We start from the raw sequence: 24,910 nt of genomic DNA on the forward strand, positions 1-24,910 counted from the left end.
GCAGGAAAGGTGAGCAAAACCTCTCAAACTCATCAAAATCCCTGCGCTGTCTCTCAACAAACCCCTGAGCACATATAACCTGTCTGTAGCGTTGGCCAGTTCAGATGCGACGAGTGTAATAAACAGTCCAAAATCCAGTGGTATTTTATGAAATCATCATCTTTGCTTCCAGACAGTTGAATCACAAACTCAATGACATCTAATTCCACTTAGGGGGATTTTTTCACAGATCTTTTTGGAATCCTTGCAACCTCTTAGCATGTACCAGGACTCCCACAGTAACCTCCTTTTGTTTTGTATTTGCCACCCCATAATTTCACTTGGTATGCTGTATCTCTTGTAATAGCAGGGAGTAATTTTGAGTTATACTGAAGCAGTGAATAATCACTCCCCAACTAAAATTATTCTACTTAAGAGTTTACAGAAGTTTATCATATTGCTCTCAAACTTCTCTTCCAGATAAAAGCCTCCATGAACACATATTCAGCCCTACAACTGAATGTGTTCCCTGTCTCTGATTATCCTTATCTACCTCCACTGAACCCCTTAACCTTCTGCCTTGCTATTTCTGAGATCAGAGGACTGCAGCTGCCTGCAATGTTCAAGATATGTGCAAACCATGTCTATAGACAATTTTAGAGATATATATATATATAAATTTATAGATAATGTTTCTCTGGTTTGTTCTCTTTTTGTACAACTGCTGAGCACTAAACTGCTTTAAGCAATGTTCATTATTATCCCAAGACCTAGCTCCTATGTGTTCACTTCAAACCCCAGCACTGTTTACTCACATTACATTAATATCTATACATAACTGTATGGTTGCGATTGTCTCTGCCTCATACTGCATCTCTCTGTACTCATGTACCCTTAATATTACCTGCTGTTGCATCACTCAGCCACGCATGAGCACAAAGACTTTGAAGCTTCACTGATGCAACATGTGTTTACTGAAATACGCTGTGTGATTTCACGAGAAAAATTAACCACCTCAGCATTCACTGTTTTTTCCTGATAGATTATAATAGGCTGAACACATGCTCTGACAAAGACAGAGACTCCCCCTCACTCCCCTCTGGGACAGCTGATCTTCTGTCTCCCATCTTTTAGCTAATTATTTAATCAAGCAATAACCTTCTCCTGTGTCAGCTTAACTTCTTTAAGAGCCTCCAGCAGCAAACCTTATTGAACACCATTTGAAAATTTAAATGTAGATGACAGACCAACCAGTAGATCTTCAGGCATCTGCTACAATTCTTTGTACAAAACAGCATTCCATTAAGCCCATTTTAGAGCAGTTTTTAGGTGAAGGGCTGTGCTCAGGGCAGCTGACTATGAAGCAGCACGGCCATGTTCACTCTGCTTGTTCTGTAATGCTTCTTCAGCACTTCATGCAACGCATATCCCCTTCTAAATCCCCACCAAATAAAATTACGTGGCAAGAGAACCTTCTCAATGAATACGGACAAAAAATAAATCATTTTCATCCCTTTGCATTAGGTTTTCCTCCTCTGAATGCAGCTCTTATACCTTGATCACTACAAGCCCCGCAAAAACCTGTAAAGCGCCCACCTCCCATGCTTCAAGATGTAATAATCAGGTTTAGGACTCTTTCCAAACTGCCCCTCAGACTGCATTTAATTTCCAGTCAGGCCTGCTGCACTTTAACCAACCAAAGATTACAACTCTTCCTATTTCCCTCATCCAAATGCACAACAGCTTGATTCTAATAGGTTTGTTCACCATAAAAACGCGCATATCTAGGAGACAGTGACCATCTTACTGACAGCCTGCTGTTCCACCCACAGCTCCAGAGCAGCACGGTGCCAAATCCTCCCTCGCTCCTTATTTCAGGATCCTCAAAGCATTGCTAGCAGCTTCCTTCCCTTAAAAGCCACAAGGCAATACAGATCAGAATGAATTTCTGGATGATGACTGTGTGTGCTGGTTTGACTGAGAATGGGTTAATCTTCTACATGCAGTTAGAAACCTTTCTTTGCCATAGCTAGCACACTCATTATTTGGACTTTGTTTGAGAACAAGAAGATAACAGCCCTGCACAGAGTTAATGTTTTTATTGTCCTGGTCTGAGAGCCAAGGACACTCTGAATGCTCTGCCCACAGGTGTGAGGGATTAGGGAATGGGGGCATAGATGGAGCAGAGCTTGACTGACATCCAGACTGATCAATAAGAATATTCCATCCCATTAGCATCATGCTTCAGATATAAGGAGAGCTGTGCCTTCCTCCTTCCTCTCTTTCACTCTCTCTCTGGTGCTCAGCCAGGGGAGTTGGGATCAGGTATCTTAGTTCAGCCTTTTTCTGTTTTGCAGAGGCCTCTGAGCCTTTCTGCCTTTTTCCTCTTTTCTCTCTCTGGGATTGGCTGTGGGACCAGGTACTGTTTCCTGGCACTGGCTCCTCAGTGTGTTTGTGAGGAATTGCCCTGAGTACCTTTTATTTCTATTTTATACATATACATATATTTACTAGTAGTGTATTCATATTTTGTTATTTTATTAAACTGTGTTTATCTCAATCCAAGTTTCTCCCTTCCCTTTTGATTCTCTCCCCTATCGGGGCAGGGAGTGAGTGAGCAGCTATCGTGGTTGTATTGCTGGCTCGGGTTAAGCCACAACACTCTGGTCCAGTGCCCTCACACAGCAGCGCCAACTCAGCACACACCACTTACGAGGGTCTTGCTCTGCCAAAGTTGCAGAAAGTCCATGAAAGGAGATCCCAAAGCCCCAGGTGGGAACCTCCCACGTTGTAACTCGGCTCTGGCGCCTCTCACACCCCTCATAACGCTGCACCCGTGCCCTCCCCACAGCAATCCGATCCTGGCCCCCACCCTCCCTACAACCCCTCCCTCTCCACCCGCCATGTGCTCCAGTCCCGGAGCCCCCACGGGGCTGGGCCCGGACTCACCGGTACCGAAAAGAGAACGAGGACCGGGGCCCCAGGCCTGCCGCCTGCACCCCGGCCGGTCCGCAGCGCCAGGGAGCGACCCCAGGACCGCCTGCCCGACTCAGTGCCCAGAGGCAGCGTCTGGGGCCCGGGCAGGCACCAACCGCCACGGCCCCGCCGCCGCCATCTTTGTTGTGGCGCCGCGCAAAGCATGCTGGGACCGCAAAGCCGCGGCGCCAGGACTTCACTCACCTGGCCAACAACAGCTGCCCCTCCTCGCTCCACAGAGCGGGGGAAGCCTCGGGAAGCGGCGGGAAGGAATGGGGTGCCGATGCAAACCGAAGACTGCCCGGCAACGGCTTCCCCCGGGCGGGAGAGTGCGCACGGCCCGCTGGGAGTCATAGTGCCTTCTGGGGGCTGTAGTTTCCCGCCGTCACACCCACCTCCCCCGGCGTTGCCATGGAGACCCCGGGGCCTGCGCTGCTTCGCCAGCGTGGCGGCCTGGAGGAGAATCAGCTTCTGCTGGGCGGTTGGACCTGGCCGAGGAGGAGAGCGAGACGTCTCCACCGTGACCCAAAGCTCCCAGGGCACCAGCAGACAGGCCCTGCCCAGCCTTCTGAATTACACAGGCAGGGGGGAAGCTCATGCACCAGCCTGGCAGCACCTCACAGCTGCTGGGGCTGCTTCTCCTCCTGCCCTTCTGGTCCAGTCCCCTCCCCGAGCTCCTCTCCCTTGGGCTTGTCCATTTCTCCCACAGCAGCCCCCAGCTATGCTGCCTCTTACCCAAATCCAAAGTCCCTACTGCCTTCTTGCAGGTCTGAGAAGACAGCAATTCTTATCTCACGCTCCCCTGAACCCAGCGAAGTTTAACTAACCAAGAAACCCTTGCCAAATAGCCAAGCCAACCAGGGAGCTGCTGGCAAACCCTCAAACACTCAGAAACACCTCTAAGGTACTGATTAACTTCACCCTGCTTGTCCTGCACTTGCCTTTGCAGCCGCTCCCTTCACATTAAAGGTGCTGCGAGGTTTGGATGGCAAATTCTTCCAGCTGCAATAGGGGGGAGAGGACTTTTTCCCAACAGCTCTCTGCTCACCCCTTGTCGGCAAATGCAGAGTGGCCAAAAAAACCCCCAAACCATACCAACCCCCAAAACACAAAGAACTTTTCACGAGAAAACACTGTTTACTAAACTGGTCATCTTCCCAATGACCAAATGTGTGTTTTATGTAAATCTGGAAATAACACATTTCAGGTGTTCCTATTTTTTCCCTTACATTTTATAACACAAAAGATTAGGAGAGTATTTTTTTTTTTCACTTCTATCTGAGAGCTTTTCCCCCTCAGTCAGCCTGTCTCAGTGTCTCTTCTTGGTGTCATTGCAGACTGTGGAGATTCCTGCCAGCTCAAAGAGTTGGCTCATTGGCCCTTTCCCTTTATCCTGAGAGTGTCTTGTTCTGTCCTCAGAGAAATTATCTGAACATCCGTGCTCAAGAGAGAAGTCTGAATGAATCTGACTGGCAGGTTGAGGAGCTAGTTCTCCATTGAACGCTGAGGAAATCCAATGACCCAGCACAGAAAGGGGTCATGGCATTTGGCTTTACAAATAATGAATAATAATAAAAAAAACAACCCACAACCCAGAGCACTAAATCATTAACTAGACAGAGAAGGACAATTCAACAGATAAACCAATTGGCTTCCTTCAAAAGTGTCTTCAAGCTACAGTTTGAAGAAGGCTTTCACAGTGTGTACTCTCACCACAGGAACATGACTTTGTGGCTTTGCTGTGCCTGGATTTTTATCCTCCTCATTCCCAGCCTCTCAGATGGAGGGAAACTCCTGGTGGTGCCCATGGATGGAAGCCACTGGCTTAGCATGAAGCCTGTGGTTGAAAAGCTCACCGAGAGAGGACATGAAGTGGTGGTGGTTGCACCAGAAGTAAGCTGGCAGGTAGGAAAGACAGGGGCATACACGGTGAAAACATACCCAGTGTCTCACACAGTAGAAGACCTGGATAATGGCTTTCGTGACTACCTTGCTGCTCACCTGAAGGACTTGCCTTTTCCGCTGAACACTCTAGCGATGTACAACAGCTCTGTGCATGTTTTCCATGTGTTCTTTACTCAGTGCAAGGACCTTTTCAGGAACAAGGAGACTTTGCAGTACTTGAATCAAAGCGGCTTTGATGCTGTCCTAACTGACCCCATCCTTATGTGTGGAGCAACACTTTCTAAGTATCTTGCTCTTCCGTCTGTGTTCTTCATGAGAGGATTCCCTTGCAACTTACACTACGAAGCAGCGCAGTGCCCAAGCCCTCTGTCTTACGCTCCGAGACTATTCACCTTCAACTCGGACCGCATGACATTTTTCCAGAGAGTGGAAAACGCACTGGTTTCCCTCCTGGAGCCTGTGTACTGTTACGGTTTCTACAAAGAAGCACTAGCGTTTTCCTCTGAAGTTCTTCAGAGAGATGTATCCCTGCTAGACATGTTCAACTCTGCTTCCATTTGGCTTCTGAGATATGACTTTGTGTTTGAGTATGTCAGACCAGTGATGCCCAATATGGTCTTTATTGGAGGTATAAACTGTGCTAAGAAACCACTGCCTAAGGTATGTTCTTTTTCCTCCAAATTACACATTTTGCAATGGAATGTGATTACATCTTGTCTGGAAATTTAGTGCTAATTAAGTTTTATATTTCTGGTAATGATTTAATGCAGCCAGATTTTTGCAGTTGTTTTGCACAGGCTGAAATCAAATTATCATCATGGAGGTAGGTGACTTATTTGAATTAATGAGGATTTCTGGGCAAGTCCAACAAGAAATGGACTTCATCGGCCAGCTACAAATTACCATCCTCTGTGAATGTATATTCACCGACTACGTGCATTTTTATTTTGTTTTCCTGGAGTCTGACATCTTTCTTTGACCTGACCAAAAACCCAAAGACCACGCTCTGAGAGTCATCTTTTGTTTTTAACTCTGTGCTCAGTAAAGTCAGTTAAGTTGCCTTGTCTGTGTTTTCATGACTTGTGGCTTCCAAACTAGGTTGTTTCTGTTTGTAGGTCATGGTGAAACATAAATGTCCTGTTGAAATGGGAAGAATTAATCTGAAAGAGTGTATTTGGTGAAATACACTTGTATGCAAAACTCAGCTAAGTTTTCATACCTGTTTCTTGACATTTGCTTTTACCAGAATTGTTCTGCAGGGTTTTTGATCCTAATCTAGAAATCTAAATCTATTTTGATAGTTCCTATATGGTCTCTAAAGAATTAATAGCACTGGACACTTCTTTCCAGGCACAAAGCAGGACACAAATCTCTTTCCTATGATAGGAAATTACTGCCTTGCTTCTGAATTGTGGTCACACAATTTCACTGTACAATTGCAGGACAGCAGTTTTGAGCTGATGTCTTTTTCATTCTTTCACATCTCTTTCATACTCTTCGACAGGCTTCTGCAGAGTCCACTGAACTTGATAGAGAATAACATTGTAAATTCAAACCCTAGAATATTATAAATATGACATTGTCTTACATTAGGCTCAAGAAACTGTTGCTTCACAGTTTGAGATTTAAGATGTAAATTCTTGCTGGTTGCATGACTTAAGTCTTTACTTCTCTATCTGAAGGTCTCAGAGCTGCAGTTTGTTGCTTACTACAAGGGTAGTGCCATCCTGCCCTCATTTTATACCTGGCATCTCCCATCTTCACACTGACATTTGTCATTTGGTGGAAACCACATGTTCCAAACCTTGAAAGTACTTGCGTATCTTCAGTCCACCTTTTACAGCAACATGTTCTGCAGAGAGCAGAAGAATTTCTCCTTTTTCACTTTGAACAGTGCCCAGTAGCAAGGCAATAATGCAGCACAGTGTAAACAAATGTGAAGCGAGTCATGCATGGGGAAAAAAAACCAATCTGCTTATCCGTACACAGTAGTAAACCCTGGGCTGGTCATGACTTTTCAGAAATACAATTGTATTATTAGAATAGATAGTTCTCTGAAACACAGTAGCCCATTATTCAACAAGAAAACAAAAAGGATGACCAGAAAAGGGAGTGAGAACAAGAGATTGAAGACACATTTTATTTTCTCAGACGAGAAGCTTAAGCCACAGACCTTTCAACACTGTCCACAGTTTTGCTCAGGCAGAAAAACCAGGCGCCGTGGCCTCGTTCCAGAAGAGGACTCCTCGCTGCCATATCTCACACGGTTCTGTGGAGAACCTGCACCAGGGTGCTGAGGAGCTCCTGCCTCTGCAGAACTGGGCAAGCGTGTCTTATCCAGCACCGAGCTGGGAATTAAATCCCACGTTCCCTGACCCTCCTGAGCTATAAGAATCCTCTCCATCCTGCAGTGGTCTTGTGTAAAAGGAGTGGGAGAACATGCAACTACAGGACTGGGCCTGGGGGAACACCAACTGCACTAATTGACTAAGATAACTGCAGTGGCTGCTGCAGGCTGGGCTTCCTCATGTCCCACTTTGCATAGGCACCTGTCTCAGCAGCAAGTACATATTCATTAACAGACACATAAATCCACTTGCCAAATCCCAATGTGTCTGGAAGTCTAATACAAGGCTCACAGGAAGTCAGAGCCGGTATCTCGGCCGAGCAGAGGTCCTGTGCCAGCATCAGCCTCTAATGACTCCAGAAGGACCTGAAGGCTGGCAGGATAAATGGTCCCTCATTAAGAGAACATTGCAAATGAACTCAGACTGTGAGCCCTGAGACACTTTCGGCCAAAGTTACTGTGAAGTTGCTATTTTGTGCAGTGCGTAAAAACAAAATTTGATCCAAGTTGAGAAATGTAAGCTATAGCAGCCTTTCAAAATGCTTCTTGTGTTCATGTTACTTATTCAAACAACTGGTTAACTTAAAACATTAAGTGCCCTTTGCTACTGGATAATGAACATAACACAGGCTATTTTGAAAAATGACTGAGACATTTCTGTCCTAGCTCAAGAACTGCATACTTTCTTTGTCTGTCTATTCTTTGTTAACGTCTGGTTTTTTTTTTAAAATTCTTCCTGTCGCTGCCTCACCTTTTCCACAGCTTTTCTCTGATGGTCTGGTATAAAAACTAGGTAATCTTTTGAGTCTGTAAGAATATGTAGCCATACTGGCAAGAGACAGCTCATACAGCTCATACAGAGACTCTATTGGCTGTTTACAGCCAGCTAATTTTGCTCTTGAAGGTCATACCAAGTTCAGAGATAGTAACATAACAGCAAGTTCTAAATGGATTTGGTCACTTCTTATCATGGCACTTGAAATACTCTTTATCTCTGAATCTCCAGCATTTAATGAGAATTATTTGTAAATCTGTTGAGTGTTCACATTGTCTGTGCCTTACAAAACTATCTCCAGCCTCTCGCTCCTCCATATTTAGCCCTTTCTAGGAATCAGTTCTCCATATCTAAAGGTGGTTCCTCCACGTCAGCGAGACCGTGGGGTGCTACACAGAACAGTGCTGGCATCCTTTGGCGGTCTACTGAGACAAACCCTGTCAGGGTTTAGTTCCTCCATACTAAATATGCTGGGAAGCCCACCACCACTTATAAAAGGAAGGAACAGGAGAACCTTCGTGCTGCTGATAGTTTTGCATCAGCTTTTTTCTTGACAAGGATCTTTTCCTTAGCACCAACCAAAAGACTGCTCTGGCATTGCTTTTACCTGCATAAAGACAAAACATTCTTCCAGCAAAGCCCTGAGGGCCTCAGTTCAAAAGCTTAAAGGTAAAAAGCTTTTTCCAAATGTTCAGTCTGAATCTTTCAAACTGCCATTTGGAGCCCATATTATACCATTTACTGATAGCGAGAGAAGTTGGGCTCTGTCATCATTGTTACTTCCCATTGAATAGCTGTAGGCTGTAGACAAGTGTTATATGGAACAGGATCTCCAACATGGTTTGTTTTCTTTTTCCTTAAAAATCTTATCATAACACATGTGGAAGCAGCTCAGAAATTCTGCCCTCCCCTTCTGGTAAGCACAGGACACAAGTGGGAACTTCTCTTGACTTATACCACAGCCAAGTCTTAACTTCTTTTGAAAAGCATCACTCTTACCTGCTCCACGACGACTCTTCCAGGCTGCTGCACAGCACAAAGAAACCGTTCAGAGCTCTCTCTGATCAAGTCTGCTTCATTTGGAGTCTGAAACAGTTCCTCTTCTCCACCCAGAAACTGCTCTTTTTTAGCTACCATATCATTCCTTTATCTTGTGTGGATTTGTAATTTTGCCAACTTTTGGTATCCACCTTTTCCCTTTCCATGAAATATTCCTTAATGGCAGATAAAATCTGCTTGGCCAGGCACTTCTTCAAGCACAAACTGCAGATATCTGCTCTTCTAGGTTTATCTTGAAAGTTTTCACGTGCCTTCACATGTGCTCCCACTGCTTTGTTTACCAGGGCCTATTTAATTCACCCATCTACCCCTTGACTATCCATTGCATCATTTGCTGTCGTGTCAACTCAGTTTCTTAAGAATAATTTAATAAGTCACTGAAATCCCATGCAAATCAATCTGATTTGCCTATCTAAACAAGTCCTTGGAGTAGGACTATCTTGGCTTATACCACAGCCAAGCCTTATAAAGTTCTTTTGTAAAGCAGGTATTATTAAGAACATTTATAAACATTTGGCCTGTAGCCTCTCACCTATGAACTCTTACGGCCCTTCTTGAGCAAGGACCACATATTCTGTGGTATCATTGCCTTCAAAAAGATCTTTGACCTTGAGCTGCTCACCTATGGACTCTTACAGAGTTGAGCTCCCCTCTTGAGCAAGAGCTGCATACTCTGCTGCATCACTATCTACACAAAGAGGCGTTTGGTTAATGTGTTACACAAACTTTGGTGACACCACTGCTTGGCGTGCCAGCTCCTGCTCAGCGTGTAGAACATCGCCTGTGACCTCCACGCACCTTTCTGAGCAAAGGTGAAAGAGGGAAGGTTGGAGATCTAGGTCTTCTGTGTCAATAGCACCACATGCTTCTTGTACTATAAACTCTCTGGAGAAACCCAGTGGCCACAAAAGCTGGAAAGAAGTGCTCCTGACTTTAAATCTGGCACAGGACAGTCATGTGCACAGTGACTCACCTCAAACAGCCCTGATCCAGAAAAATCCCTTTAAAAGCAACTGCTACCTCTGCAATTTGAAGGCCCTGCTAATTGTTCTGAATCATTTAAGATAACACAAATGCATGGAAGTACTTCTTGCTTTAGATCCCTTGATAGTACTGTTATAAATGCTTTTATCACAGTTTAAACCATGATCTTTGAACTGCAACCTCTGTCAGTAAACATTTTGTGGAGACAGGGATTAAAGACCACGAAGGTATAAAGACCACGAAGTTATAACTGAGGTGCAACGATATTTTGCTTTCATATGTAACTTGGAAGAAGAAGGAACAGTTCGTTTGTTTATTTTCCTGCCAACAGCACCATGGTATTTGTGTGGAGATACCAGATACCCAACGGGCTTGTTCTTTTTCTTTCTTTCTGGAGTTTGGCAGAAGGTGGGAAGCTCTTGGTCGTGCCTCAGGATGGAAGTCACTGGCTGAGCATACGCGTGGTTCTGGAGAAACTCTGGGAGAGAGGGCATGAAATTGTTGCAGTGATTCCTGAAGCCAATTTTTTCCTGAACAGCTCACAGTCGTTCACCATCAAAACATACTCTGTGCCTTACACACAGGAGTTTCTGGATGAAAGCTACAATTCCATTGGTGAAAACAGTTTTGATAACTCTCCCATTCTAGAAAAATTTGCATTTTTACTCATCAATATGTCAGAATTGACCAACATATTCTCTTCTACTTGTCGGCATCTCTTATATAATAAAGAACTAATGAAGTACCTCAATGATACCAAATTTGATGCCATTATGACGGATCCTGTATTGCCCTGTGGACCAATTGTTGCTGAGTATCTCTCTCTCCCTTCAGTGTACTTTATGCGTGGTCTTCCATGTACCTTGGACTACAAAGCCGCCCAGTGCCCCAGTCCTTTCTCTTATGTGCCGAAGACTTTCACATCCAGTTCAGATCACATGACATTTACGGAGCGTGTGAAGAACCTTCTGGTTGGGATTTCAGAAGATTTGTTGTGCTATCTCTTTTATTTAAAATATGAGAACTTAGCTTCTGAGGTTCTTCAAAGAGAAGTAACAGTACTGGAACTGTTTAGCAAAGCGTCCATTTGGCTGATGAGATATGACTTCGTTTTTGAGTACCCGCGCCCAATAATGCCAAATATGGTCTATGTTGGAGGCATCAACTGCGCTCAGAGGAAGTCATTATCGAAGGTTTGTCGCTGTTTCCATTAAGGGCATTATAGCATTTATCAGTGATTATTTAAGATTTGCTTTTTTAAATGCTTCCTATAGTAGTATTTGTGCTTGAGCACAAATGTGATCGAATACCAGGATGGCTTGATTTGGAAGTAGCAATCTCAGGCTCTGATAGATGATCACAAGACCTTAGCTTCGTTGCACTGTGAGCAGCTGAAGGGTTTCTCTCCGGAAGAGCTTAGGTGAAGTTGTCTAAGCTATACAGCTGCCTAGGTATAGGTTAGCTTGTTGGAAGCATATCAAGAAATGTCAGACAATCACGGCAGTTCTACTGTATCTAGATAAACGACAAAATCATGCTAGATCATATTCATACCCCTAACAGTTGTGCAATATTGATTAATTGTAGAAGACTTAACTGGGCACAAAGTAGAAATGTGGAATTAACTCTGTGGGTATACCCAGGCACTGATACTGTGCGATAGAGATCAATAATGTGCATGAATACCCCAAATCCGAGCAGGGTAGGCAATCAAAAACAGTAGAGGGAGCTCCTTCCTCATTTGTGGAAGAAAGCGTAGAAGACGATGACTGGAAACAGAAATCTTCAGGAGTATAAGTATCTACCCTCTTTCCCTAACTTGTTCAAATCTCCCTAGTGGGCTGTGCATATAATCCAGATGCCTGTCCTTTATTCTGCTTTTCAGACCACGGTGGTGTTGCAACAGCAGAAGTTATTGCTGAGCTTGTATCACCTTTACTACTGTAGACTCAGGGCTTTTGCTTTGATAACTGGTACAGTATAGGAACAAATCTGAAGATAAACCTTATCAACCCACTGGATATCAAATCTCTGTCAATTCATTGCTTCCTGTTTAGACTCTGAGAGCACAAGTGAATCCACGGGTCAGACTTCTGTTCCGAGTTCTGTGTCCAATCAGTTGAGCAGACTCAAGGCAGGGAGTTCATCATTAACTGGAAGCTAAAAAGATAGAGATTGCTCAGTCAGGTGATACCTCCCAATCTTAACTCTGTTCAGCCTTTCAGTGGGAGACATCACTGACTGCTTGAGGCTTCATCTTGAGCATTTGAATCCTGTAATGTTAATTCAAGCGTTCAAGTTTACCTTGCAGTGCCCAGTTGCTTAAAGCCTTCACTCTGCACTGAAGATAAAACCACTCTTTACATACCGTAAAAATTACCCTTGTATCTGCCCGCAAACATACATTTTGCACCTCTGCATCCCTTGGACAATGAGGAACATGTTATTTTATGGGAGGCCACCAGATTCCCACAGAAGTGTGCATGAAAAGCTGGGCTTTTCCCTCAGTATTTTCCAGCAGCCTCTTTCCAGTAACTCAATTTTGTATGTCTATTTACAGGACTTGGTGCTAGCTGGGGTAATGCTAGTCTTCTGCCCTTGAGCAGAGGTCCATTTCTGCAGCAATTTCAGACAGTGGCAGACCTGAGTGAAACCCCCATCACCCAGCGAAGGAGCGAGAGATCTTTTGTGCAAAATACTCTGTCCCAGATCCTGACTGCAACTATGTTTTGCTAGAACTATGCCCAGCTTCTTAAGTATAGAATATCTGTCACTTTCCCCAAATAAATCCTCCTAATTCTTAATGCTTTATCTTATTTTTCAGTTAATGTCTACTGCAGATATTTCATAAAGGTCATGTATAGCACCCACCTATACAAGCAGAGCCTGGTTAAAAAGACTTTAGTGCAATAACCCACCTATTTCCAAAGCAGTGTTACAAAAAGTTTCTTAATGGTAGTGGCGTTCCTGAGGAGAGCCAGACCTTGGTACACAAAAACATTTAATGAAAGGAGTAAAACTGGTGTGACTAGTCCCATAGAGAATAAACAGGGCTAAATATGCTCTGAAATAGCCATATCTATTCCACTGCATCAGGAAGTGCCGAAGAATTTCGTATCAAAAGCACATGGGTAATTCAGGGAGGATTCTGCAGTTCCCAGATGCCTGTGAGTTTACACAGAACTGCACTCCCAACCAGATATCTATGGTGCCTTAAGGTAGAGCACGTCTTCTGAGAAGTCTGGTAGGACAGAACCAAGCTCTGAAATTAGAACTGCATTTCACCTTGCTTGCCCCCAGGAGAGCACGAGGTCTGCTCTCCAGGATGCGGCTGTCACCAAACCTTCAATGGCTCCTTCGCTGTGGGATCCAGTCTCAAGCAAAGAGCCTTGGCATTCTGGTCAGCCACAAAAATACATAATGGGGCATAAAGTAAGAGGGTCGATCCCTGTTATCCCCTCAGACCTTAGATATAACATTTCAGTTGCCAGACTTACAGGGACATTTAGTTCATTTTATTCCACTTAACTCTGATGCCTGCAGTAATTCCCTCCAGTTTTGTCTATCTTTCCCTGGCCTTATCAGATATTTTTCTAAGGTGCAACATTTTTGCTCCAGCCTTTGGCTGTTTTTATGCTTCAACAATATCCTTTTGTTCTTGAAGTCCAGTGGCAGATTTCCTAGTCCTTCTCGTATATAAATCAAACAAACAAAACAGATTAAATAACTGGCAGTGATTCAATATGATTATACTCAAAGCAGGCCCCAAAAATGCAGATATTAGAAGTCAGAGCTTTCTGCTGTCAGAACACTTTGCAAAAATCTTCATTTTCTCTTGCAGCTACATGGTCTGAAAAGAAGAGCATCAACTCCAAATCCAGAGCATCTGACTTGTAATAAATGTGAAAATAAAGCACAATATATTCACCTGGGTATTGCTACAGGATCTTGTTTACTGCACAGAAACTGCTGTCTGTGAGCAGGCAGGCTTTGCTGCATGAAGGTTTAAGAGTAAATATTTTCTCATGTCCATAGTGTATTATGGCTCAGGCTTCAATTCTGCAAACACTCACATACCTCCATAACTCTGTTCATCCACCTGTGCCCGTTTTTTTTCACCCAGAACTGATTTTCCTATAGAGAACTAAATTTCCTGATCATTATTTTGATGTGTTAGCTACTCATTTTATTGCCTTCCCAGTTATGTGCAAATGTGACAAAGTAGAGCACATAACATGGAAAGGAATTTGACTTGGGATGCACTCTGTGTTGGCAGGAATTTGAAGCCATTGTGAATGCCTCTGGAGAACATGGCATTGTTGTCTTCTCGCTGGGCTCCATGGTCTCTCAGATTCCTATGACGAAAGCCGAAGAAATTGCAGATGCCTTGGGCTCTGTCCCTCAGACGGTATGGTTTCCCTCTCCCAATTCCAGCACAGCAATTCAACGCTCTTTTCAAATACAGTAAATGATTACCTTTGCTTTTTGGTGTGCTTGGTCTTCCCTTCTTTCTCCTGCTCCCTGATGCCAGAAGGAAGTATCAGCCCAGCTGCTCCGCAAGACAAAACAGGTTTAGTGCATCGTGGAAGTTTTCAGCTGTGCTTTTCAAACCCACTGAAGAGCAGCAAGAGACCAGTTGCTGAGAACTGATGTTGTGCTTACTTGTCTTGACAGGTTTTGTGGAGATACACAGGAAAGGTGCCCCACAACCTGCCAAAGAACGTGAAGCTCGTCAAATGGCTGCCACAGAATGATCTTCTAGGTAGGTCTGAGATACCCTGAGTGACTCCAGCGTGTTTCTTTCAGTCTGATACTGCTGAGGTAAGGCCTCATTAGCATCATCTCTGCTGAGTCCCTGTATCACTGTGGGTCACAGGATTTACTTTCGGCCCTTGCTGTTTGAACTAGAGCTTATCCTTTAGAAACTTACCTGGTTGTGACTTCAAAATTGCCAAATTATGAAACACCACTGTTTGGAAGGTGTTCCAACGCTTCAGTACCCATTCTGTCAAAAACAGTGGTCTTTACCTCTGACTAGCCAGCTGTGCGTTTTTGTCACGTTTTTGTCTACTGGAACGAAAATAAAATTTAAGGAGCCCGAGAGAGCATTTCCAGACGGGTCATCAGGCTTTTCAAGTGGTAAAATAATACATGCTGTTGGCAGGTGTACACTTGTTGGTTAGACAACAGGACTCAGCTGTGGGCCATCTGAAAAGCCAGCAAATGGAAGACATGGTAAAAAAGTAAGTGATGGTAGCATCCTGCTTAAAGTCACTTGGCTCTGATTTCATCCTAAAATCTGAGAAGCTTTGGAGGATTATCCAAGGCTTTCCAGAGATTACCCAAACCAAGAAAGGGCTCTACAACCCAAGGTTCACTCGGTCCCTTGTAATGATACACGTGACAGCCCAAAGTTCTTGATCTATGACTGCCAGTGCTAATTTTGCCCAAGTTCTTTCCCCAGGGATGCGTTACTGTGACTTAAGAAATCAAAAAGCTAAGCAAGTCTGTCTTTCCTCTACAGCTCACCCTAAGGCTCGTGCCTTTATTACCCACGGAGGCTCACACGGTATCTACGAGGGCATATGCAACGCAGTGCCAATGGTACTAATGCCGTTCTTTGGAGACCAGATGGACAACGCCAAGCGAGTAGAGTCACGGGGAGCAGGACTGACACTGAATATACTTGAAATGACTTCACAGGACATATCCACTGCCCTGAAAGCAGTTATTAATGATAAGAAGTCAGTATATAGAAAAACAGCTCTTCTCCTTTTTCTATTGTGTAACTCCAGCACTCTGGCTTCCAGCTTAACAGAACACTAATCTGTTCTTATATGCCTTCTTATATCAAAGCCACATCACTGAGAAGCTGATGCTTACCCAGGGTTAACCTTGTCCTGACCCCATAACAGCACTGTCCTTCTCACTGCCCAGGATTGTAATCATCAGGTGACAAGAACTGGCTGATATGAGAGGATGCAGGTATCAGAGAACATGGGGTGAAAGTGCAGTAGAAGAAACCAAGTTGACAAAAAATATGTCACCTGCTTAAAGCCAAATTTACCAGGCAGTGACCTAGAAGGTTTTGATACAATGTGGTAGAAAATGCAATCTGTGAAGGCAGATGTGGCAAACTGCTTTTGTTCCCCCAGTCAGTGGTGACATGAGTCAGCGGGCAGCCTGAAAAGATTGAAAGGCTCAGCTGCCTGGCTGGTTTTCTTTGCATGAGGCTGTTTCCTGAGGCTGTTCCGCATCAAGAAACTTTGCCTTCCAGCTGGCAGGGTTCCCTAAACATAACTATTATCGTTCATTTATTTTACAGATTTGTTATCTCAGTCATTTCCCCACACACACACACACACAGTGCTCATGAGGAGCTGTATGAGCACAGTCAGCTGCTCCCTGGCTCAGCAAGGCTGGACAATCCCAGCACAGAGCAGGGAAAATGTGCTTGGGTACACTGAGGAGGTACCTGCAACCACACTAGACATTGTGTCTTGCAGACAGCGTACCCAACGTGTTTTAAGGCATCACAAAGAAGTGGAGCTGTAGGACATACCCTCCTCTTCCCCATTCCCATTCTCCGTTGGTTTTAGGGCCTCTCAGTCCTTGGCATCCTCTCCCCTGATGTGTTTCTAAGAAATGGCACCTTTTGCCATGGTTTCCTAACCACTGTTCTTATAACAATACATACTATTACTACTACTAATTACAATAAGAATAGATCATGATCTTCAGCTGGATGGCTTTTCTACACCCAGTCTCACATTTCAGCCAGGTACTTTCACCCCAAAGATTTTGCTGACAGCTCAAATTGAGCTTTTTCTTCTTTTCTCATACCTTTTCTCCTTTGTTTATCACTGAAAACAGCACTTCTCTGAGCCTGTATCTTTGCCATTATCCTTCTCATGGGGTGGGAAGACACCACCAGAGAAGTCCCCAGTGGGCCATCAGACAACTAACACTGCATGCCTTTTTTCTGGGGTCTCAGTCTCAGCAGCAGGAGTCACTGAAAACACCCAACATCTTTCCTTGGCAGGTACAAAGAGAACATCAAGCGCCTCTCTGAGCTTCACCTCGACAGACCCATCCACCCCCTGGACCTGGCCGTGCACTGGGTGGAGTTTGTAATGAGACACAAAGGGGCCCCACACCTGCGCCCCGCTGCTCACGACTTGAACTGGATCCAGTACCACTCCCTGGACGTCATTGCCTTCCTCCTGGCCGTGGTGCTCCTCTCCCTCTTCATTTCTCTGAAGTGCTGCCTGTTCTGCTGCCGCAGGTGCTGCTCGAAGAAGGGAAGAGCAAGAACGCCAACCAAAGCAAAGTCTCACTAGCAGATGGAACCAGTGGTAGGGAATAAGGACTCTGCACCAGACCAGAAGGATCAGAGAACATCTCAAATTTCACTCAAATAATTACCGGCTTTCAGTCAGGAAATAATTGTATTCCTTTAAATAGCACCATAGGAGGGGTTGTTTCACTGATATAATTTTTGCTTTTAATTAAGAATTGATTGTTAAAAATAAGTTGTATAGAAGTGCTCCAGTCATTTGGGAAGATAGCGTGGAGTCCAAGGCTCCTGGCTTCCTCGTCTTAGTGTACAAAGGGCTCTAGGAAACATAGAATACCTGGTTGGAAGGGACCTCAAGGATCATCTTGTCCAACCTTTCCACCCTGCAGGGTGGTTCTCCCTTCCAAAGTGTCTACTTCCCCACTCCCTATTTACCACCACCCTCTGGGTGCAGCCTGTCATCCAGTTCCCCACCCACCGCAGGGACCACTTGTGTCGACTGTAACACATCAGTTTCTCTAGGAGGTGGCTGTGGGAAACAGCACCTAAAGCAACAGAGAAATCCAGGCAGACAACGTCCACTGCTCTCCCCAAAGCAACCAAGCATGTTATTTTGTCATAGGAAGTGATCTTGACCCAGAGGCATTTGAAAGGCTTTCACAATCACCATAGTTGACTTCTATACATTCAAGGTTCTCCTTAACATAAAGCACTACTCCTCCTCCTCCTCTTCTGCCCTGCCTGTCTTTACAGAACAGCCTATAGCCATCCATCGCAGTCCTGCAGATGTGTAAATTGTCCCACCATCTTCCAGTTATTCCTATGATATCATAACTTTCAGAACGGCTGTGGAGCTCCAGTTCCTCGTGTTTGCTCCCCAGGCTGTGCGCATTGGTGTACATACATTTTGGGTGGCTGGTCTTCTCGTTCTCATCTCAGGAGACAGCTAAGGAGTGTTTGTCAGTCCTTAGCTCCCAGAAGGCAGCACACCTGTCCTGACTCCCTGTCAGGTCAGCAGATGGTGCCTCAGCACCCCTTAACTGACAGTCACCCACTGCGGTATCCAATGTGTGCTGCTTGTCCAGTTACTCCTTGCAGACCTTGCTCATGGGCCCCTGGGCTGTGGGCCTACGAGGAGGGTGCACGGCCCTTCTCACTCACCCTCCCGCACAAACTGCTGCGCCCTCTTGATCCCTGTCTGCACGGCTTGTTCACAACCCTCCTGGTCACTGGTGCTCGCTGGGGCTGTTTGAATCTCCTGCGGCTGCAATGGAGATATGGAGGGTATATAGGGATTTCACAAGATTTTGCTTCAAGGGCTTTAGGGGAACAATTTGCTCTAGTGTAAAACTGTCAGGTTTATCAAGCACTTTGGAATCTGTGTGTAGCTGCTGTCACAGAAGAGGCAAATGTTATACGCTTACTGTATACGTCACATAAGCCAAGCTAGACGCACATCTTAAATGGGTTTTGTGTGTGTTTACAATATCCTGAACTCAATTAAAGTTTCGGCAGGGAAGTGGCTCTAAAGCCACTGGTATTAACCCAAGTTCCCCATCAGGCAGAGTGCTGTAGTTGGAGCTTACCTGTTAGGTGATGAGACCTTTGTAAGCACCTTTGTTTATCAAACCCAACTGATTTACTCTTTGTAAGTGATGCTCAGGTAAAGACCCAAACCCCAGCCCTATAAACAAATCCACAATACTAACAGTAACGGTGCTTACGTCTTCCTTCTTGATATTGTTCAGTCATGGAGAGAGCTGGAGAAGGGAAAGGTTCGATGCCCCACAGTGTGAAAGCCACCTCAGTGCACAAAAGCCACTGCTCAGCGTTACTGTCTCACTGGCTCATGACTTGGTCCATGCTGAGAGGTCACATCCTGAGTTTGCCACAGTCCCCACACTGCTACATATAGAAAAAGTCAGAAAAGACCTTAAATGTAAGTTAATATTTGGGGCTCAAAACAGACGGAGGCATCCAGGTACATTATGGCAGCACAGGTGTCCTGCTAAGTACCTGCTGCTGTTATTTTCTATTGCTGCTTGAAAAAGCATGTACCTTAGTTCAAGAGGATGGTCTCTCTGCTCCTCAGCCTGTCCCCATGCAGTGCCCAATTCTCATGGGCATCCACACCACCTGCACCTCATCCATCACCTCCCACCTCCAACAGCCTCTCAGCATCGCTGAGCACTCAAACAGCACCCCATTGAAGCTGTGAAGGGAGAGAAGAGCTGATGTGTTCTGCTCACACCCAGGGAGATTTTCTGTGTTTATTTTTGCCTGGATTTTAACATCCACATTTGCAAAAGAAAGACTGGGGAAAAAAAAAAGAAAAATAAACAAGGCAGTGCAAGCCAGTGCTGCCCCTGGCTTTTCTGGTGACCTGGAGACCCCCCCACTGCAAAACACAGGTGAGAGCCTCTTTGGCTTCAGGATGGGGAGTCCTGGGGGACAGAGCAGCCCTGGTTCTGCTGGGAGGATGCTCTCAGCATCTCTCTCTGCTTCCCACCAGCCAGACCGCGGAAAATGACAGGAATTGCTGACATTTTTCTGCAGCTACAGGCAGTTCCCAAGGGCAGCAGTGAGGTTTTTCCACTGCCATGGGAGCTCTGGATGGATGGGTCCAAGAAGACCCTGGGCCCACAGGGACACAACGCTCAGAAGGACTCTGTCCCTTGCAAGACACCCTGAGAAGTTAAATATGCCCATTATTCAAGGGCAGAGTAAGAAACAGCAGCAACCTGCACAGGAGCACCTACTCCTCCTCCTCTTGCAGCAATTTCAGACAGCGAAGGAGCGAGAGATCTTTTGTGCAAAATACTCTGTCCCAGATCCTGACTGCAACTATGTTTTGTTGAACTATGCCCACCTTCTTAAGTAAAGAATATCTGTCACCTTCCTCAAAGAAATCCTCCTAATTCTTAATGCTTTCTCTTATTTTTCAGTTAATGTCTGCTACAGATATTTCATAAAGGTCATGTATAGCACCCACCTATACAAGCAGAGCATGGTTAAAAAGACTTTAGTACAATAACCCACCTATTTCCAAAGCTGTTACAAAAAGTTTCTTAATGGTAGTGGCATTCCTGAGGAGAAAGTCAGACCTTGGTACACAAAAACATTTAAAGAAAGGAGTAAAACTGACGTGACTGGTACCATAGAGAATAAACAGTGCTAAATATGCTCTGAAATAGCCATACCCATTCCACTGCATCAGGAAGTGCTGAAGAATTGGTAATTGGTAATTTAGGCACGTTGGTAATTTAGGGCACATTGGTAATTTAGGGAGGATTCTGCAGTTCCCAGATGCCTGTGAGTTTACACAGAACTGCACTCCCAACCAGATATCTATGGTTACTTAAGGTAGAGCACGTCTTCTGAGAAGTCTGGTAAGACAGAACCAAGCCCTGAAATTAGAACTGCATTTCACCTTGCTTGCCCCCAGGAGAGCACGAGGTCTGCTCTCCAGGATGCGGCTGTCACCAAACCTTCAATGGCTCCTTCGCTGTGGAATCCAGTCTCAAGCAAAGAGCCTTGGCATTCTGGTCAGCCACAAAAATACATAATGGGGCATAAAGTAAGAGGGTCGATCCCTGTTATCCCCTCAGACCTTAGATATAACATTTCAGTTGCCAGACTTACAGGGACATTTAGTTCATTTTATTCCACTTAACTCTGATGCCTGCAGTAACTCCCTCCAGTTTTGCCTGTCCTTACCTGGCCTTACCAAATATTTTTCTTGAATTCCAGTGGCAGATCTCCTAGTCCTTCTTTTCTTTAAATCAAACAAACAAAACAGATTAAAAAATTGTCAGTGATTCAATATGATTATACTCAAAGCAGGCCCAAAAAATGCAGATATTAGAAGTCAGAGCTTTCTGCTGTCAGAACACTTTGCAAAAATCTTCATTTTCTCTTGCACCTGCAGGACTGACACTGAATATACTTGAAATGACTTCACAGGACATATCCACTGCCCTGAAAGCAGTTATTAATGATAAAAAGTAAGTAATAGAGAAGCAACTTTTTGCATTCTACTGTTGTGTAACACCAGCACTCTGGCTTCCAGCTTAACAGAACACTAATCTGTTCTTATATGCTTTCTTATATCAAAGCTACATCACTGAGAAGCTGACGCTTACCCAGGGTTAACCTTGTCCTGTCCCCGTAACAGCACTGTCCTTCTCACTGCCCAGGGTCATAATCATTAGGTGACAAGAACTGGCTGATCTGAGAGGATACAGGTATCAGAGAACTTTCACCCCAGAGATTTTGCTGACAGCTCAAATTGAGCTTTTTCTTCTTTTCTCATACCTTTTCTCCTTTGTTTATCACTGAAAACAGCACTTTTCTGGGCCTGTATCTTTGTCATTATCCCTCTCATGGTGTGGGAGGACACCACCAGAGAAGTCCCCAGTGGGCCACCAGACAACTAACACGGCATGCCTTTTTTCTGGGGTCTCAGTCTCAGCAGCAGGAGTCACTGAAAACACCCAACATCTTTCCTTGGCAGGTACAAAGAGAACATCAAGCGCCTCTCTGAGCTTCACCTCGACAGACCCATCCACCCCCTGGACCTGGCCGTGCACTGGGTGGAGTTTGTAATGAGACACAAAGGGGCCCCACACCTGCGCCCCGCTGCTCACGACTTGAACTGGATCCAGTACCACTCCCTGGACGTCATCGCCTTCCTCCTGGCCGTGGTGCTCCTCTCCCTCTTCATTTCTCTGAAGTGCTGCCTGTTCTGCTGCCGCAGGTGCTGCTCGAAGAAGGGAAGAGCAAGAAAGCCAACCAAAGCAAAGTCTCACTAGCAGATGGAACCAGTGGTAGGGAATAAGGACGCTGCTCCAGACCAGATGGATCAGAGAACATCTCAAATGTCACTCAAATAATTGCTGACTTTCAGTCAGGAAATAAAAACATTCCTTTATACTAGAATTGGTTGTTAAAAATAATTTGTATAGAAGTGCTCCAGTCATTTGGGAAGACAGTGTGAAGTCCAAGGCTCCTGGCTTCCAGGTCTCTCTGTACAAAGGGCTCACGGTGACATTTTTTTTTTTTACCTCTCTATGAATCATAGAATACCAGGTTGGAAGGGACCTCAAGGGTCATCTGGTCCAACCTTTCCACCCTGCAGGGTGGTTTTTCCTTCCAAAGTGTCCACTTCCCCACTCAGTGTGGTATCATCAGCACGTTTTATCAGGCTATGCTGGATCCTACCCTCCAGATCACTAATGAAGATATTAAAAAGTGTTGCGCACCCACTCATGACAGGTCACATCCGGAGGTTGCCACAGTCCCCATACTACTACATATAGAAAAAGTCAGAAAAGAACTTAAACGTAAGTTAATATTCGGAGGCATCCAGGTACGCTATGGCAGCACAGGTGTCCTGCTAAGTACCTCCAGTCTCGTACCATCTGGGCATGCGTGGGCTGTTAAACCTTCAGAGACCCTCAGTGCAATGACCTGGGCCGCACACATATTTCCATTTTTTTTCTTTTTCTGGTGAACAGTAAGTCCTATCACCACAGCTTTAATTACAGAAAAGAAAAATCTGAAAAAGGACTGTGCAGAATTTGGGATTGTTCCTCCTCCACTTGAAGACAAAATCATCTCCATTACCAATTTCAACAGAAACAGGCTCAATATCTTACTTTTGAAGGAAAAGCCTACGGCCCTGAAATCTTACATCTGGGTGCAAAATAGAGTATCAGCCAACCAAACTGTTTTTCAGTATCAAAATTAGGTTTTCATTCATTCTCATGAGTTTGATGCAAATTGAAGCAATATTCTTTCATACCAACACTGAGCAGTGATTAATGACAGGAATGTTTTAAATACCTTGGCATCTGGTTTACTGCTGTCATCCAGAGTCCCAAGTTCTTCAGGTCCTAGAGAAAACAGCGCCTCTGTAATTGCAAAAAGAAAAAACCTATTTATAAAAAAGACAATGTGTCCTCTTTAAAGATTTATTGCATTTTAACCGTCAAGCATTATTCTTCTTTTTGGCAAATTAAGATGATATGAAACAACATTTCTGAACATCAGTCACCCTTACAAATGGCTCAAGCTATAACAATAAAGCACAAGGTATTTAGATGGCAAAATACCTGTTTTTGTCAGGAATTGTAGTGGTTGCATTAAAAAATGAATGATACTTTATGGGCAGCAATAACCTCTCTTATTTACACAATCTGTAGTTGTCCATCTGTAAGAAAACATAATCCTTACAGTAGTTACATTTTGTGCTAATTTTGTACTAATTTGTACAATTTGTACTAATTTTACAGACCAACAGCTCTGCGTATTCTGTAATAACTGGTTTGAAGTGAACTGAAGCAAACTGTTTCTGCAAACAAACTGTGTTTGTGGCGTTTTTTTAATAAATAACTAGAAATGCAAGTCACCGTAAAACAGCAATTCCACCACTATTTTAAGATTGTTTTGAACACATTACCTCTAAATTCAGGTGTGAAGAGCAGAGTCTGCAGAAGGGAATTGAGGTAGCAGGTCCCACCCTGATTTTTTATACCACTGAGGTTGGTGAAATCCCTGGGAGCTGGAGGCTCGGAATCTCTGCGCTTTGATTTCTTCCCTTTTCCACAATGATTGTTTGAAATAAAGGAAAAATCCTCTTCAAATAAGTCCCCAAACATTGTGAAGGCAAAACAGTCCCTTAAAAATAGAAAATAATCCATTTACTTTAAATATGCAATTGAATCCACCCACCTCTACATGATGAATCTTTAAGTCCTGACAGAAGAATGTTTATAACTTTTTTCATCTTATTCTGTTCATTCTAAAAGCAGGTGTCAAATCTGTGCAAAAGCATGCACTAACGTAATAAAAAAATATATGAATTAAAAGCATTCATGTTAGCACAGGCCTGAATAGACTTTTAACTTGGAATCAAATACATGGCATTTCATTTTTGCATTATCAAAAACACTCGTATCAAAACAAACAGCTCCTTCTAACCATCCATAATTAACCAGTGCTCAGGGTGCCCACTTTCTGCAGAAAAGGTGAGCAAAACCTCTCAAACTCATCAAAATCCCTGCGCTGTCTCTCAACAAACCCCTGAGCACATATAACCTGTCTGTAGCGTTGGCCAGTTCAGATGCGACGAGTGTAATAAACAGTCCAAAATCCAGTGGTATTTTATGAAATCATCATCTTTGCTTCCAGACAGTTGAATCACAAACTCAATGACATCTAATTCCACTTAGGGGGATTTTTTCACAGATCTTTTTGGAATCCTTGCAACCTCTTAGCATGTACCAGGACTCCCACAGTAACCTCCTTTTGTTTTGTACTTGCCACCCCATAATTTCACTTGGTATGCTGTATCTCTTGTAATAGCAGGGAGTAATTTTGAATTATACTGAAGCAGTGAATAATCACTCCCCAACTAACTTTATTCTACTTAAGAGTTTACAGAAGTTTATCATATTGCTCTCAAACTTCTCTTCCAGATAAAAGCCTCCATGAACACATATTCAGCCCTACAACTGAATGTGTTCCCTGTCTCTGATTATCCTTATCTACCTCCACTGAACCCCTTAACCTTCTGCCTTGCTATTTC

At 44.3% G+C, this 24,910-nt stretch overlaps 3 protein-coding genes across 8 annotated transcripts in view; 2 read left to right on the plus strand and 1 right to left on the minus strand.

Moving 5' to 3' along the window:
• Window positions 1-23,898, minus strand: part of USP40 (ubiquitin specific peptidase 40) — a 73,167-nt gene extending 49,269 nt beyond the window's left edge. For 3 of the 6 annotated variants that reach the window (XM_082056445.1, XM_082056446.1, XM_082056449.1), the window contains exon 1: window positions 2,929-3,055. Coding sequence is in view for 1 of the 6 variants with exons in the window: in XM_082056447.1 (XP_081912573.1) it covers window positions 23,167-23,234; window positions 23,436-23,466 (99 nt within the window). In the remaining 5 variants the exon portion in view is untranslated. Of the gene's footprint in view, window positions 1-2,928; window positions 3,077-3,159; window positions 3,268-23,166; window positions 23,235-23,435; window positions 23,534-23,782 lie in introns of those variants that run through there. The other 3 variants (XM_082056447.1, XM_082056444.1, XM_082056448.1) reach the window with 3 other exon arrangements.
• LOC309441628 (UDP-glucuronosyltransferase 1A8-like) lies at window positions 4,081-23,134 on the plus strand. The gene is made up of 5 exons (XM_082056457.1): window positions 4,081-5,520; window positions 14,302-14,433; window positions 14,700-14,787; window positions 15,550-15,769; window positions 21,836-23,134. The coding sequence occupies exons 1-5, from the start codon at window positions 4,678-4,680 to the stop codon at window positions 22,131-22,133; spliced, it is 1,581 nt and encodes a 526-aa protein (XP_081912583.1). The 5' UTR covers window positions 4,081-4,677; the 3' UTR covers window positions 22,134-23,134.
• On the plus strand, window positions 6,450-14,439 carry LOC309441625 (UDP-glucuronosyltransferase 1A1-like). Its single transcript, XM_082056454.1, has one exon. It carries the CDS (start codon window positions 10,361-10,363, stop codon window positions 11,237-11,239), a length of 879 nt encoding a protein of 292 aa, XP_081912580.1. The 5' UTR covers window positions 6,450-10,360; the 3' UTR covers window positions 11,240-14,439.
• Window positions 23,899-24,910: the final 1,012 nt, after the last annotated feature.

The sequence above is a fragment of the Streptopelia decaocto genome (assembly GCF_964273445.1).
Source record: "Streptopelia decaocto genome assembly, chromosome: 6".
NCBI lineage: Eukaryota > Metazoa > Chordata > Aves > Columbiformes > Columbidae > Streptopelia > Streptopelia decaocto.